This window comes from Elephantulus edwardii, unplaced genomic scaffold (assembly GCF_000299155.1).
Source record: "Elephantulus edwardii isolate Elephantulus edwardi_28Jun2011 unplaced genomic scaffold, EleEdw1.0 scaffold00020, whole genome shotgun sequence".
Classification (NCBI taxonomy): domain Eukaryota; kingdom Metazoa; phylum Chordata; class Mammalia; order Macroscelidea; family Macroscelididae; genus Elephantulus; species Elephantulus edwardii.
The window spans coordinates 11930368-11948625 of NW_006399770.1; the positions used below are offsets into that span (position 1 = coordinate 11930368).

Genomic DNA, 18258 nt, shown 5'->3' on the forward strand with positions numbered 1-18258 from the left:
CTGCAGTTGTATCTCTAAGTCTTTACTGCAAAGCGGAAGTTCCTTGGTGGCACAGATGGATAATGTGCTTACTGGCTAACAGAAAAGGTGGCCACTTGAGACCACTCAGAGACACTTAAGGAGAAAGCTGGAAGCTTATCTCTGAAAAGATAGCCATCAAAAATTCTACAGAGCACAGTCCCATTCTGACAACACATATGGGGTCAGCAGTGGTCAGAGTCAAGTCAACAAATAGCTAGAAGAATATCGCTTATAATTCAGAAGCTGCTAATACAATGTCTGCAGGCAGCCAGTAGACCAGGTATATATTTTGTCAAAATTCTTAAATTGTATAAAAGGAAATGCTTTCCTTCTTGACAACATCTTTGAAATCACTCTTTAAACGGAATTTAAAAAAAATAAAAGCCATTTGTGATCACTAAACCCTAGTTGTAGAGGTAAAAGTGATCAGCTCTTTGAGCTAAGTATTCAGGTAGCAAGTCCTTGGAGCAGAAATTAATCTGGACTTTGTTTCAAGTCACCGGCTGGAGAAAAAAGGTATATGCCAATAGGTTACCATGCACATCCAGATACAAACAGAAACATCAGACTTAGATATTTAGACTTAGGTTACGTTGTAATTTCCGATTCACTCTCTTTTTAAATCTTCATTTAAGGTTGAATGCTTAATATTCTGGCAGAAGTGAAACAACTTCTAACATACAAAAAAATGAATAAATGAATAAATTCATGGCTGAGTTAGTAGATTTCCTATTAGGCCTAGTGGTACCCCAGAATATGAAGACAGAAATAAAACTGAAGAAATCCTAAGTCGCTGTAAACTTTCATTAAAATTAATCTAAAAAAAGAAAAAGAGGTAAAACTGACGGGCTAAGCAAACCACAGTAAATTAAATAAATGACAATGGAAACACAGCATAAAGGTATGGAGGACGCTGTGCTCTGTAGCAAATCCTACAAAAGACCAAAGAGAGTAGAAGAGAAAATGAGTAGGAAAGGAGTTTATCCTTAATTCTATAAACATTCTTCTGAGGAAATTTTTTAAATGTAGACAGCAGGGAATAGTACAGCCTTATCATAAAAATTCTTCAAAAGTTAATGTATCTGCTCTCTTGGTCTCTAAGATTATTCTGCCATTGCAAAAGTTATATATTTCATTGCCTAGATTCGCCTTCTCTTTTAGTAATCTTTGTTCCCTATCTCAAGTAAAGATGTCACAGGACATAGCTAGGTATTTTTCTTTGCTTTTATTTATCAAGCTTGCATGTTCTCACTGGAAACACTACCCTCATAAAATAGTTATTTGAGGTAAAAATGAGCCTCAATTTTTCTAAGTATTACGAATTTGTTTTCAGGTTGACCCTGATTATTCACAAGTTTTTTTGCCCATGAGCTGAAATAAAATGAAACAGCTATTAGCACCACAGAACAGGAGAATCTTAAAAGCCATTCAAATTCTCTAGAATTCTTACTTGAGTTTATGGGAAGCTTACACTGCATACTTTAGGTCCCCACTCCACAACTCAATGATAAAGTTCTGGGATTGGAAGAAAAAAAAGTTGATGACAAAAGTTGAAATAAAGTTTCCTGCCAAGTTTGTCCTCCAGTTCTCCTATCAATCCTGTAATAGCTATGACCATTCTACCTCATGTTCCTATAACAACTGCATTCAGGACCTTATTCTTGCCTCCAAAGTTATAGCAATTACTCAACTTAGGAAAAACATAAGATAGAAGGCCATTTTGGATAGTTATATCTGAATGTAATTCTAATACATTTCTAAACTACACTTTCTTTATATTCTGGGGAGTCTCTGCATAGTATGAACAGTTGAACACTCAACCACTAAACCAAGAGCAGTGTGGCACTTTCATAGAAAGTTGGAAATAAAAGTACTATTTGATCCAGTAACTCCACCATTACGTATATACTACAAAGATATAAAAACTGTAATATAAACTGATATACAGACACGTTTATTTCAGCACTGTTTCTACTGGCAAAGGTTAGAAACAACCTAGTGCATATGGCTAAAGAAACTCTGGGACATTTGCAAAACTGAGCATTATGCACCATTAAAAATTATTGAAAATTTATTAAATACTGCGTAACACTGATGAAAATAGAAAAAAATTATGCCCAGTGGCATAAATCTGTCATGAATGGCACATATAAGACAACCAACATGCCCAACACATGTGAGATGAAACTTTATCATCTTTGCCTCCAAGGAACACTCTAACTGCACTTTCTTCAAGACATATGTTTGTTCTTTGGGCAGTCCATGAGATTCAGTAGTCTACTGCAATATCACAGCTAAAACACATTAATTCTTCTTCTGTCATCCTTCTTCATTGTGCAGCTTTCAGATGCACAACAAGTGATCAGAAAGACATGGCCTGAGTCGTAAGCAGAAGCTCCTTAGTCCTCAAACTGAAATCACTGTTGCTTAATAATTTGGAGAAGTCCCTGACTATAGACTCTCCCAGTATGTCTCCTTATTTCTTGACTAAAGGTACCAAGGGTGTTGACTGAGGATCCAAGTAAGATGAAACTGGGGACAACTTGAATCTTTTCTCCATGTATCCTCATGTTGACAGGATATCATGGGGTGCAGTACTATTCTACAACACATAAAATTAGTCAGTATTCCAGAGGAGTACATGGAGTTATTCCCATGACAACTGATTTTATTTTTTGGTTAAGAAATCATAATGCTATAGTTACAAAAAGCAAAAGAGCCTTCGAGGTAAAGAATGTCCTTTTCTCTATCTCCTCTAGGGAATATCAGAGTTTGAGGAGGCCTCTGAGAGGCCTGGGTAATTATCTTAATTGTTCTGGTACAAGTTCATGGGAAAGCTACAGGACAAATCTGTTTCCATTAAATCCTCTTTAATATAAAGACAAACATAGTCTCAAACAGAAACGCTAATGGCTATATTTTCTGTACAACCAACTACCCACACAATCTCATGAGAGTCAAACGACTTAATTTGATTCACAGTACAAACATTTCTTATTAATAACAGATTAAATGGCCTACAGAAAGTTGTGTGATTGTCATTCTTGCAAGGAAAAAGAAATAACTTCTACATTTGATAAAAGAACAAAAACACAAAACAAGGCTATTTAATAATCCTTACTTACTGCCAGGTACATAGCTGCATAGACACTGAGGGCCGCTTCTTTGGATGGAAACGTTTTCCTTGCCCTCATGATGAGGTCTGGGTTGCCGGTACAGGCCTCCTCTCCACTGATGAACTGTGTATACTGCTGGCATCCCAGCGCCGTATAGTTGGGTTTACACAGGGCAAGAAAATGTGGAGCCAGATTCCCTGTAACTACTTGTCCAGCATTTACAAAGATATCTGTAGCAAATAATCCAAACGTGTAAATTCCTGAGGAAGAAAACAAATAATTTTAACAGTATGTTTTATTTCCATTTACATTAAAGCAATGTGGAACTATTTTACAAAGGATAAAACATTTCTTACACATATATGTGGCTCCTTTTAAAAAAATGTTTACAAATTCAGAGTTACTGGTATTTTATGGTAGGATCATTAGCTTTTTATTTCTGTGATTTGAGTGAAAATTCACAAAGTTTACTGATTTTTCACTCACTCACTCAAGCCTGGAACAATGTGTATTACAACATTAAAGACAATACAATGTCTGGATATCCACTTATTTTCTGTATTGCCTTCTAAGTCACTTCTCCCCAGTTCCCTCCTCAGTCTTTCAGAAGAATGAGAGCATTATTTAATATAGTTAAGTTTTCCACCAGTGGCTACATTTTTATGCATGATAGATTTACAACATAAAAGAAGAAAATATATCCTAAGACAGTGTTTGGAGAATCTGATTTGTCAGATGGAAGCATTTTTTCTCTGAGAGGGCACCATCTACAATATCCTATTCATGTAAGCGGTGTTTATGCATTTCCCTACTTTTTTGAAAATAATTTTTCTATCTAACTAACAGAAACCAAAACAGTTATTTCCCTTCTCTTTGCATCTCTTATGCACCACTAATACTAACTCTTCTGGAGGTAGAAATTTAGCAGTAAAATTCAATGTATAATTTTTCATTTAAATATAGAAAACATGAATTGAAGCAGAATATATCAGATCAATACTCATATTGCCTTTAGAACACATATTTTAAAAAATTAAAGTTACATTTTGGGTAGTAATTTAGTCTCATGTCATCTTTTAAAATATGGCCCATATTCAGATACTTTCTCAAAATTAGAGCAATTTTGAAAACAGTAAGGCTATAAAAATGATAAAACTTCAATTATTTCACAGTGTTAAGTGCATATGGTTTGGTCACTTTAAGGGATTAAAGAATATGTTTATTTTCACCTCTGTAAAGAACTTGCCAATTTACTAGAATAATAAGAACATATTAATGACATTCATCATTATTGTCAAAATTCTTTTCCTATTTAAGTAGTCAAAATAAAAATTTTGGGCATAATTTTCAACTGAACTTGCAGATATAACCTTCAAGGCTATGGTAGCAGTGTAAAGGAACACCCACGTTAGTAATTTTGTGAAATAAAATCCATCAAGACCTTTAAAAACTAAGCCAAAATGCTATTACTGAAAATAAGTGATTACTTAAATTATTATGTGGTTCTACTCTAATGAGATCTTTTTCTTCTTAGCCAGATGTTTTTGGATGATTTGCTTCCTAAGCCTATATAGCACTGCTGACTATAACAGAAATTGTCTGGAAAGTTGTGAAGGTTTGGATAATCTTCCTGAATTACTGAATTACATGGCAATCCTTTTAATTTTCAGAATATTATTTAAGATTTTTAAAGGTTCATACACACACACCCACAAAGCAAAACTCTATCCAAATAGTCATAAACAGAGGCACCATTGTTGTTGTTAAGTGTCACTGAATTGAGTATGACTCATAACAGTCCTATTAACAGCTATTCTGAAAGTGGTCCTATTTCGTGCCACCCTCATCATCTCTGACACACTAAAGTCCACTGCTGATGTCACAATGTCAATCTATCTAGTTGAGGGTTTTTCCTCTCCTTCGCTGACCCTTTATCTTTACGAGCCTGATGCTTCTTTCCAAGAAATAACACTGCTTAGCTACATGTCCAAAGTAAGAAAGACAAAGCTTCATAATCCTTGCCTTCAAGGAGCACTCTGGCTGAACCCTTTCCAAGACATATCCTTTTGTTTTTTAGGCATTCCATGGGATATTCAATATTCTTCTCCAGCACTGCAACTGAAACCCATTAACTTTTATTGTTATGCTTATTCACTGTCCAACTCTCAGATGCACAGTAAGTGATTAGAAAACTATAGTCGGAATCAGGCACACTTTAGTCTTCAAACTAACATCATTGCTCTTCTATGTTTTGGAGAGGTCCCTGAGAGCAGACTTGAACAATGCAATAACTCTCCTTATTTCCTGACTTCTAGTATCAAGGGTGTTGACTGTTGATCCAAGCAAGATTAAATCATTGACAGCTTCAATCTTTTCTCCATATATCATAATGCCAACTGCTGGGCCAGCGCTGAGAATCTTTGTCTTCTTAACATTGAGATATAATCCATTCCAAAGGCTGTGGTCCTTGATCTCTGCAGCAGCACTTCATATGCTCCTCACCTTCAGCAAGCAAAGTTGTATCATCAGCATAATGCAGGTTGTTGATAGATCTTCCTCCAATCTTGATACCACATTCCTGTTTACACAGTCCATCTTATTATTTGCTCAGCACACAGACCTAATAGGTACCGGGAAAGGATACTGGATTCACACCTTTCCTGATCTTAAACTATGCACTGTTCCCTTGCTCTCTTTGCACAAGTTTCTTGGTCTTTGTATAGATTCCCTATGAGCCAAATTAAGTGTTCTGAGATTTTCATTCTTCTCAATGAAAGCCATCATTTGTTATAATCTACAGTCAAATGCCTGTGCACAGTCAATAAAGCACAAACATGTATTCTTCTGATACTCTCTGCTTTCAGAATCCATCTGACACCAACAATGTTATCTCTTATGCTGTGGCCTCTCCTAAAACTGGCTTGTATTTCTGGTAGCTCCTTGACAATGTACTGTTCTAGTCACTTTTTTGTTTGTTTGGTTTTGGTTTTTATCCTCATTCTTTTTATTATTATTATTACACTGGTTTATCTACAAATGTTGTATACATTGCCCCTCACACTGGATCCACCCACCTCCCCAACCCACCCACCTCCACCCATCAAACCGTGAGACCCCATGATCTTCAAGAGTATTTTGTTTTCATGAGATATTAGTGATATGTTCAATAGTTTCCACAATCTTTTGTATCATCTTTATTGGGAATGGGGACAAAATGGGCCGCCTTCCAGACAGTCAGCCAAGTAGCTGTGGTCCAAACTTCCTTATATAAACTGGTGGGCACATCCAGGGTTGCATCTGTTACTTTAACATGTTAATTGGTATCCCATCCACCCTTGAGGCCTTATTTTTTGCCAATGCCTTCAGTGCTGCTTGAACTTCATCTTTCATCACCATTGGATCTTGTTCATAAGGTGGTTCCTGAAATTTTTCTCTGTCAACCAATTCTTTTTGGAACAGTGATTCTGAATATTCTGTCATCTTTTGATGGTTCCTCGATCTTTCAAGATTATGCCCATAGCATCTTTCACTCGAGGCTTGAATTTGTTCTTCACTTCCTTCAGCTTGAGAAATGGCAAGCAAGTTCTATGTTTATTTTCTCACTCCAGCTCTTTGCACATTTCGTCATCATAATTTGCTTTGTCCTCTCAAGCTGCCTTTTGAGCCTTTCTGTTCACCTCTTTTACTTCGACATCTCTTCCTTTTGTTTTAGTTTTCGACACTTTAACAGAATTTTCAAAGTCTCTTTTAATATCCATTTTGGATTTTTTTTTTCTTCCTCCCTCTTTGTAATGATCTTTTGCTGTCCTCATGGATGCTATCCTTGATATCCTCCCACAGTTCCTCTGGTCTTCAATCCTTGGTATTCAATGTCTCAAACCTGTTCTTCAGGTGATTCTTAAATTCAACTGGGATAAGCTCAAGGTCACAGTTAGACTCTGATGGAGTAGTTTTCCTTTTCCTCAGCTTCAATTTAAACTTGGATGTGAGTAATTGACTGTTCCCAAATCGGTGCCTGGTCTGGTTTTAACTGCAACTTGATCAATCTCCAGCCTCATTTCTATCACCAAGTCCATACTTTTCTACTACTAGTCCTTCCTCATTTTTCCCAACTTTTGCATCCAAACCTCCAATAATTATTAATGCATTCTGATTGCAAGTTTGGTCTATTTTGGATTGCAAAAGTTGCTAGGAACTCTCAATCTTCTCCTCTTTGGCTCTAGTTGTTGGTGCATATATTTGAATAACAGTCAATTAAGAGGTCTACCTAGTATGCGTATGATAGTATCCTATCACTCTCAGAATGGATCTTGACATTTTCTTTCTAACTATGAAAGTAACATCATTATTCTGCAGTTTTCATTCCCAGCATAGCAGATCATGCTATTTTCTGATACAAAGTGGCCCATGTTTATCCGTCTCAGTTCACTGATGTCTAGAATGTCAATCTTCATACATTCCATTTCATTTTTTACAACTCCCATTTTTTCTACATTCATATTCATATATTCCATGTTGTAATTAATGCCTATTTGCAGCTGTTTGTCTTCATTTAGACTGACTTCCTATCTGGGCTCTATGTCTAATACTGTAACTACTCTCATTTCTTGGTTCATAGAGTTTTTGAAGGCCTGTTTTTTTTCGAGGAAGTAGATCATCAAACCTTCTTTCTAGTGTTTCTTAATCCTAAATGAAACTACAAAAAGTTCTTTCTGCCCATCTATCTCTGGTTAACTGATTTTTGACAAGGAGGTGAAATCAGTTAAGTGGGGAAACGACAGCCTTTTTAACAAATGGTGTTGTCAAAACTGGAAAAGTATCTGCAAAAGACTCAAGCAAGATCCACACCTCACGCCATATAAAAAACCAACTCGAGGTGGATCATGGACCTAGGACTAAAACCAAGGACTATAAACTTCACTGAAGAAAAGCTAGGAACAATGCTAGAAGTCCTGATCCACAACATAAACAGTCTTCCAAGCATCCTGAAAAACCTACAACCAGAAGTAAATAAAGTAGATTAATGGGATATTCAAAGAATCAAATCCCTATGCACATCCAAAACCTTCTACAACAGGGTAAAAAGAGGAAGCCACAGACTGGGAAAAAGTATTTGGTAATGACATATCAGATAAGGGACATTTTTCCAAAATTTATAAAATACTTGAGCACCACAACAAGATAAAGGTAAATAATCCAATAGAAAAATGGGCACAGGATATGAATAGACACTTCACCAGAGAACAGAGAAGACACTGAGATGGCTAACAAGCACATGAAGAAACGTTCAAAATCCATAGCTCTAAGAGAGGTGCAAATTAAAACAACTATGAGATATCATCTCACCCCAGTCAGAATAGCAAAATTTAACAGAACTGCAAGCAACAAAAGCTGGCGAGGTTGTGGAGAGACTGGAAGCCTTATTCACTGTTGGTGGGAGTGTAAAATGGTGCAACCACTGTGGAAAGCGGTATGGCGTTTTCTCAAAAAGTTGCAAACAGAGACACCATTTGACCCAGCAATTCCACTACTGGGAATATACCCCGAAGAGACCATAGCTGACATCCAAGCAGATATATGCACACCCATTTTTATCACAGCTTTGTTCACAATAGCAAGAAGTTAGAAACAACCTAAGTGCCCATCAACAAATGAATGCATAGAGAAGCTGTGGTGTATTCACACTGGAATACTATGCTGCATTGAAAAACAAGGACCTTGTGCAATATATTATTCAAAATGGGTGACCCAGGAGGACATTATGCTGAGTGAAGTATCTCAGTCACAAAAGGACAAATACTGTATGGTGCCACTGTTGTAAAACAGGACCGACCTTGGGGTTGGGGAGAGACTGAGAAAGATGGGTTCAATAATGTATACTGCATTGAAACAGATGAAGGAGAAAACTGTTTAAAAGAGATGTGATTAGGTATTTTTGTCATGACAGGAGTCTAGAGCAAAGGCTACATGGTGGAGTGGACCTGGGGGAGGGTTTGTAAAACGATGAAAGAATTTTTCTTTTACTTTTCCAAGAGGACAGTGTACTAGGGGAGAAGTTTGGGAGGGGAGAAATGTGCAACAATGAATGAATGGAAATCCAAAGTCTCTGTAAATTTTTACTGAAATTAATAATAAATTTAAATTTAAAAAAAGTTCATCCTTTATTTTTTATAGTCCATGAGTTATTCAAATGACTGCAAGGAAATGGTTAGGAAAATCAGAAAAATATGGAAGAACTAAGTTTAGTAAAATGCCAATGTGCATAACCCCTCTTTCTAAAATATCATGGTCAAACATGGAAACCTAAATTGCACGTTTTCTTCAATTGCACTTCCTTGAAATCTAGGCTAAGATGTACTCATTTTGTTTAACTAAGCCATTCCTTTCATCTTGTGTAATAGATTCTCCTGTTTAAAATAAGAGTGAAATATCTGATAAAGATAATGAAATGTCTCTTGATACCTGTGAACATCCCAATGTGCTTTAGAGTTAAAATCTCAGTGCATCAGGTCCAAGGCCAACATTTTAGTTGACTACAAAGATAATAAAATGAGATCCCATGTGTGAATCTCCCCTGCTGACTTCAAGAAAAAAGTTCCTATAGTGATGTTTCTATTATGCAGTTAGGCTTCACTTTCAAAGCAATTATTTTATTATAACCAACTAGAAATGCACAAGTCATGATATAAAAAGTTATAAGAAACAAATCAAGCACTTTTGAATGTTACACAAAATCATACAGTAAATATACAGAAACATGCAACCACATAAAATATGTTTTGTTTATGCCATTTATTCTATACAAGACTGTGCAAGAAAGAAAATATTTTAAATATAAAATATGATTTATTTATCTGGATCTAGTATTCAATTTAATAAAATACTTCTGGTTCTTAGTATATTATTAATTTTTTTTCTCGTTTTATAATTAATGTAGGGCAAAGACTACAGGAAGATCTTCCGTTAGCTGGTCTAACACCGTGACTATCACAATGGGCTTAAGCATGACAGAGATGATGAGGATGGCACAGGGTAAGGCAAGATTCAGATCTGTTGTTCACAGGTTTGCTATGAGTTCTAGTCAACTTGATGGCATCTGACAACAACAAGTGCAAAGACAAGGAACCCTGGTGACATCGTGACTAATGCTTAGCTGGTAACTGAATCCACTAGCCAAGTTTGTGAGAGAAAGATGAGGAAGTCTGTTTTGGTTACGTTTTATATCATTAGAGACCCTATGTGTAAGTTCTACTCTGTCCTATATGGTTACTCTAAGTTGCAATTGACTAGAGGGCATGGGCTGGTGCAAAGAGAAATGAGTCAAGATGTAGTATTGATGTATGGTTTTTTAAAGGTCTCATCTATTCTTTTAATAGGACAGAGAGAGTCTGGAACTGTGTGGTGTGATGGTCTTATCTTTGGATAAGAAAACTATACAGGCTTGAGATAAATCTATTTAAATGCTCATTAGGTCATCTATGCCTATAGGGAGATTTGATGGCCTAGTGGGTAGACAGTTGTGCTCTCAAACAAGGGTGAACAGTCCTAACCTACCAAGCTGCTCTGCAGGAGCAAGATGGGCAATTTGCTCCCATGTGAGTTACACAGCCTCTTAAAGGCCACTAGTGGGCCAGCTTTCAGTCAGTTCTGATTCCATGGCAAAGGCATGGGTTTTAATACCCAATATTTCCATCTTGTGAAAAACTTATTAAAGGATCCAAACTATGGTATTTTCAGTTGCTTCTTATTCATCTGAAAGTTCAACTAATTTATAAGGATGCTAAAGAAGAACCAATCCCTTTGAATGGAGGTGTTGTCAAAGAATACTAAACAGCCTATGGGCTGCCAAAAGAATGAACAAGTCTGTCTTGGAGGAAGTACAATCAGGGCAAGGATGGTGAAATTTTGTCTCACATATTTGGACATATTGTCAGAAGGGATCAGTAGTTAGAAAAAGACAACATGCTCTTTTGGAGTTCAGGGAAAGAAAGACCTTCAACAAGATGGGTTAACACAGTGACTGTAACAATGGACTTGGGCATATCAGAGATCATGAAAATGGAGCAGGAATAGAACAAAGTTCAGATCAGCCGAGCAAAGGCTCTCTGTGAGTGGTAGTCACCCTAACAACAACAACTGAAGGATTACAGTATTCTTATTGCATTTCTTAGTCACTGATGAGGACTCATCTCTACTGTGATTTGTAATGTACAACTTGTATGTATTTGAAAAATCCAGGATATACAAATTTACGTTAAATTATACTATGTAATTAAAAAAAAACCAAAGAACGCCCGCCTGTCTTGATCAAATTTCTATTGAATTGGGATGATTTTCTGTACTTCAACAGTGTTATTTATTAGTGCTATAATAAGTGTTTGAAAGAGAAAGTATCAGTGACTCTTGTCTTCTAATAAAATCACCAAAGCATTTTTTTATGTAGCTATAAAACAGCTCAGAAGCAGTGTAAGGGGTGCTAACAGATGGTTATTTTTTTATTATAGAATTTTTCTATCACCCAAGGTTTTTCCCTTGCTCTTCACAGTGTTCAGTATCCTACCTAAAAATCTCATTATTTACCAAACAATGTTTCTGAAATTTCACAAGCCCAGAAACTATTTTAACTTTTTGATTTTAAAATATATGTACTTTTTTCTTCACAAAATAAGGTGGAAATGACATCCACCAGTTAAGGGCCAAAGAGGGACAGGTATCTTACAAGACCAAACAGTATGAAATACCTCTTTTGAAACTAATTTGGAATATTCAAAGGAAATCTAATATTTGCATTCCTTAAAATGCTGGTCATTGTAAAGGTTATCTCATACATAACAGTTTTTTCAACAAAAATAAAAGTTTTTTAATGAATACTTACCAAGAAATCGGACAGTTCGACGCACCAGTGGATTTATATAGCAACAGTCTCCAGTCAAAATAGTCTTTTCCTGGTTTTCAAAATCTCTTGTAGCTAGTTGTAGGCAAAACACAGCAGTTTCTCCAACTATTATCTTGCAAGAAAATATGACAATAGAGAGTATTAGAATTTAATATAGAAGAAATAATGTGGAATAATAATATAAAATAAATTTGAATAGATGTATTTTTTCTTTTCAAAAGATCCTCCAAAATTAGCTAATCTCAATGGTACCTATTCCAAGGGAATGCCAAGTCATATTTACTTCATCAGATCTTTTTGATGATAACCTTGTTCCCATATTTCTGTCAATTCAAAAGACTACTGGTAAATTATGAATAAAATAGATTACAATTTTTTTTAATTTCTAAAAGTTTTCATTGGAAAAGAAAAACATGCAAAAAAGAAGTTTTTAAAAAAATTTTTGATATATAACTGAATTCCAGGTTTTATTTTTGTAATGTTCACTTTCACCCTGCCATAGAAAATAAAACATTCTCTAGGCAAATATCTTTTGAAGGATCTAGTGCTGAAAGGATACGTTTAAATTATATTAGTACTTTCATAATTAAAAAAAGTCAGTTCACAATTGTTTCGTCTGGAGATTGTCCTTTGTCAATATTTCATTATTCTGTTCTGAGATACTACTAAGAATTCCAGTCATTAATACATTCTTTATGTTTTAATATACACATGTCATTTTAGCTTCATAAAAAAGATATTAAATGGGGATTATTATTGTAATATTTTACAAGTGAAGGAACCCAACTGAATTTTCCAAAGCCACCAAGCAGTAAGAAAAAAACCAGGAGCTGGCCCACAGTCTTTACTCAGCTGACTCGTTAAAAGCCCCACCCAGCTACCTCCCACTAGGATATCAATTGAGATGGTTTTCATAGTGTTCTCAAATGACCCACCAAAGGTTTTATTATTCTATTTTACAGTTGAGGAAATGGAGAAATACCTATTTGCTCCCCAACAAACCAGTCACAAACCAAGCCAGCATTTCTGACTCACCCTTAGATTTTTTCAACTCCTTTAAATACCCAGAACAACAGCACTAGAAATAAGGTTAAAAGAAAAGGAATAAAAGTCAAAAGTACATCTCTTTACTGTTGTCTGTTTTTTGGGTTTTGTTTTTTTTTTTTGTAACCTATCTTGTCAAGGCTGATTAACACGCTATACAGGGAGTCCTTGACATCCTCAAGGAAATTTTCTTGGGTCTCTGTGACAAGTCGTACCTATGATTACAAGATATTCAAAACAGCAAGTGGAAGGTGGAGAGAGAGTTCACAGTGAAGTAGGTGTTTGACCCACTTTTTATCCCAGTGTGATAACGTGACTATGAAGCATTTCTTAATGTTAATCCTTCCCCTCCTTTCTTACTATACATCTTCTTCCAATTAGGTTAGGGATCAATGTTGAACCAGAAAATGCAGGACCAAAGTGCATTAAAGAAGTCTGATCTTGCCAATCCGGTAAGACTGGATTGAATTAGAGAAGACTAGAGCTTTCAGTTTTCAAAGTCCTCCTGGAATGATAACTTTGGCATTAGCAAATTAGAGTAGGTAAGTGATGATTCAGTGCATTCAGCCTTAGAAGGCACAGTAAGTATTTTTCATTGCTATGTCAGCTGTCACCAGGGCTCTGGAAGAAACTGAAAAATTGGCAAGCAGTAATTTTTAACAACTTCTCATTTCCCTTCCTGAATAACTTTCACTTTTTTACCTATTTCCCCCTTTCCCTTCAAAAGAAATTACCCCCATGAGGTACTCTGTTTTCAATTTCAACTTCTAGGTCTATTAAGCCTTAGAATGTTCCAAATTCCATTATCCATTACACATTATGAGCTAACTAGTCTGCCACCTGACTCCTCCTGTCTTGACTTCTTCCCAGGAACTGCAAATGGTTCTTCTTCCTAAAAAGAAAGCCTGGCAGCCTACTGGGTAAATAGTTGCACCGAAAACCCAAAGACAGGTGATTCAAATCTACTAGCTGCTTCATGAAAGAAGGATGCGGTATCTCCAGTGCATTTACAGCCTGTGAAAACCCTCAGGTGAGTCAGTTATAAGTTGGATCCAACTAATATGCAATGAGTTGATTTGAGTCTTTTCCCTGAGGCTGGTCTACTCCATAACACAGTCAGCCCTCACTCAGTCTATTGACACACTAAAGCCCCTAGAATATAGCAGAGACACATTATTTTGTTGACTGCTTAAATGAATCCTATTACCAATGGGAATTTAAGAGCTGTTATCTCAAAAGATTTCACCTTACTTGGATCTAACATCACTTGCTTTGTGGATACACAACCAACAAAGATATCCACAATCCCTTGGTAGTAGCAGTCAGGAGACCAGGAGGTATACTGCATTAGAAAAGTCTACTGTCAAGGACCTCTCCAAAGTCCTTAAGAGAATAACATCATTCTAACACACGTGGAAAAAAAGGGGGGGGGGGGAAGAGAGAGAGAGAATGATATCAGTGTATAGACTAAGATACGCCTGATTCAAGCCATGATCTTTACAATGAGTCATACTCAACTTGATGGCACTTAACAACAATAAACTGAGTCTGGCATTTTGCTTAACTTGTAATAATTAGCTTATTTTGCTGTGTTCTTTTGTCAAAGCTGCTACATGGTACCCTGGTCATAAACTGGAAAATTATGCTTAGATCCTGAGTTTATAACTTTTATAATTATCAGGTACAAGCCTAAGAAACACCTTATTCAGGTCACTTATTCTAGAGTTTGAACTGTAGTTTACATCATACTTAATCTCTTGCTTACCTGTATCTCTGGACATTTCTCAACTGTATTTTTTTCTGTTTCTAACCTGAGCTTATCTGCTAAAACACTATCTTTTTGTTGTTGTTGTTGTTGTTGTTGTTGTTATGTGCTGTTGAGTCGCTTGAGACTCATAGCAACCCTATGTACAACAGCCCTAAACTCCGCTCTGTCCTGTGCCAATCGCACTGTCTCTGACACTCCCATCCCAATTATCCCAGTCACTGAATCAATCCACCTCATAGAGGTGTCACTGACACTGACACTATCTTTTTACATTTTTAAAATTTTATATCAGTTTGCTTAGAAAGTTTGTGTACATTGTGTTTTACACTAGTTTTCACTCACACTGTGTTTCATACAATCATTCCTGTGTATTTTTTTTTTTATAAAATTAATCACCATTGAATCTTGACCATCATCACGCTGTCTTTTTAGGTCCCTGCCAACAATGTGGTTTCACCATTACCCATCCTCACTCCTCTGCTCCCACTCTTTCCCCCCTTGGGTCCCGATATATGTTTTACTAGTTATCCTTCTATTTTTACAATAATGATCTTGAACACTATCTTAACAAACATTTTTCTGTTACCACTAAAGAAAGCAACACAAATTAGATGAAGCAAAATACAGAATTTGATGGTTCATCTCAGAATGAGATGGGCAGGGATTCTTGAACTATGTCCAGGAATAGAAAGTCTTTAGTAGACCAGGTAACAACTCTCTCATTCTCATTATCTCACTTTCTCTAGAGTCCCACTGTCTTATCTTGGTTCCTGTGTATTTAACTTCTTCTTCTCTCTATATATGCTAGTTCTATGCTAGTTCTATCTGCTGCCTAGCATATGAGATTGCTCCAACTGTCTCTAGGAGACTTGACTCCTCAGTAAATATTAGCTCAGTTTAAGAATACAATTCAACCCACTAGACTTACTAAAGTCTAATTCCAAATTCCCAAGAGTTTCATCTAAGAATAGATGTAATCCTAGTCCAAATAACCAAGGTTAACATGCCAGCACCATGGTATATGAGAACTATTTCTGTGGGCAGGAAGAGGGTTCTCAGGAAAAGGGCTTGCTATAACCTTCTCCAACCTTAGTGACAATTCTTCCTAAGAGTAATTTGAGTTGTGTAGACTTTCACATAAAACACAATTAAATATTATTTAAATATAAAACACAGCATCTTGCAAGACACACTCTTTTCACAAGAAACACTCATCAGGGGACCTTACAATCACTCTGTTGCAAGATGCCATGGCCTATGTGGCATGGGTAGTCTGGGAGTGTCTTCCAACCAACTCTTACCCAATGTCTGCTAAAGGCTGCAGCCCAGCCCAGGTGGGCTCACACCATGGCCTTCAACAGAACCACTGCCTGACAGGTTGAGGGGCAGCTTCAGTGGCTCAGATTAAATCTCCCAAAGAATTAGACCTCTCCCACCACCACCTAGAAACCCCACTACCCCTCCAACTGGAGACCGCCCTTACTGTCCTGCCCCAGGTATTTTTGCTTTAAACACTGCTATCTAGTTATGTCAGCAGATTTCTTTAACTCAAGCAAAAGAGGCTAGTAGAAGCCACAATTTCAGGAGGGCAACTGTCACCGTGCTCTGGGTAAACTGTTGTTCCCAATGGGGAAAATGAATATACAGGTCCTTCACAAAACACTGCCATGCCCTGGGTCATTACATAGTTACAGCAACCTCACGTCTACTAAGAAAAGACTCATATGTCAAGAAAGCAGCAGACTGCATCAGGCATCATGAAAAAAACAAAATAAACCTCTTAAAAAACAGACCTAATGAATACACCAGTTAGAGAAAATCAGAAGACATATGTTGATATGGAGATATTTGAACAGCTACAGAAGAAGCAAAATGGTGAAAGAAACAAATGGAAGTCACTAAAAGAGCAAATACCCCGGAGATAGCAAACCAGAAAAAAAAATATTGATAAGGAATAACTTGAACAATTATGTAAGAAAATACAAAAAAATGTAAGAATTGATATTATAGATAAAGAGATACAAGAACTTTAAAAAATCATCACAATACAGAGATTGTACAGCCAATGCAGTACTAGAAATAACAGAAAATTAAAAAAATGAAATCAAGAATAATAAGATGGAAATCGAAGAAATGTCCAACACGCAGGTGGGACAAAAAGAAGTAACGCTGAAGAGATAGAACAGAGAGTCAGTGAGCTGAAGACAAGAGCCTCACTGGAAACATACTACAAGAAAAATCAGATATGAGACATAAAGAAAATAAAACATTAGAATCATGTGGGAGGACATAAAAAAACAACATACATATGACTGGAATTCCAGAACATGGAACTGACGGGAAAGTCATGGAGAAAATCATAGAAGAAGTATCAGAAGACAACTTCCCTGCTATTTTGAAGAATAAGGAAATCCACATTCAAGAAGCACAATGAACAACAAGTAGATTAGACCCAAAAAGAAGAACATCAAGACATATCATACTTAAACTTTCCAAATTACAAGATAAGGATAGAATACTAAAATCAGCAGGAGAAAAACAAAAAGTTACATACAAAGTGGTAACAACTAGAATAAATTATGATTTCTCACTAAAACTATGCAAGCTAAAAGACAATGGGATGATATATACAGAAAGTTGAAAGAAAACAAATGTGAGCCAAAGTTCCTATACTCAGCAAAGATCTCCATTAAATGTGAAGGAGAAATTAGATCCTCTGTAGAAATGAAAAACTTAAGGAATTGGGGGGGGGGGAAGACAAAACCTAGAAGACATTTTAAGAGAAGTTCTTCATACAGAGATGCCAAAGGAAAGTGGAGAGACAACAGTAATCAGAAACAACAGAAAAAGAAACACAGCAATACGATAACAGTAAAAAGTGACCTGATAATAATCACACTTATATGAATGCACTAAATGTGGCAAATAAGTGAGAAAGAGTAACAGAATGGAAAAGAAAACAAAGCCCATTAATATGTTGCCTATAAAAGACACATCTAAAAAGCGGAGAGAAATACAGACTCCAAATCAAGGGATGGAAAAATATACTAAGCAAATGGAAACCACAGAAAAGCAGGAGTGGCAATACTAATCTCTACTAAAACAGAGTTCAGAATGAAAACTACAATAAATGATAAAAAAGGGCATTACATACTAATTAAAGGCAGAATAGGTCAAGAAGACATGACTTTGGTCAACATGTAAACATCAAATGATAGACCTGCAAAATACATAAAATCGTGCTTAACAGAACTGAAGCAAGAGAGAGCACCACAATAGTATAGTAGTACATGACTTCAACACACCACTATCACTAAAAGATGTTGTTGTTGTTATGTGCCGTCGAGTCGTTTCCGACTCATAGCGACCCTATGCACAACAGCCCTAAACCCTGCTCTATCCTGCACCAACCG

General features: G+C 36.3%; 1 protein-coding gene across 2 annotated transcripts in view; it reads right to left on the bottom strand.

Annotated features, from left to right (window-relative positions):
* The window catches only part of LOC102864656 (lipid phosphate phosphatase-related protein type 5-like), a 248951-nt gene that overhangs the window by 147776 nt on the left and 82917 nt on the right, over window positions 1–18258 (bottom strand). For both annotated transcript variants that reach the window (XM_006882432.1, XM_006882433.1), the window contains exons 2-3: window positions 12013–12145; window positions 3147–3397 (exon numbers count right to left, since the gene is read on the bottom strand). In XM_006882432.1, the coding sequence (XP_006882494.1) occupies window positions 3147–3397; window positions 12013–12145 (384 nt within the window). The remainder of the gene's footprint in view (window positions 1–3146; window positions 3398–12012; window positions 12146–18258) is intronic.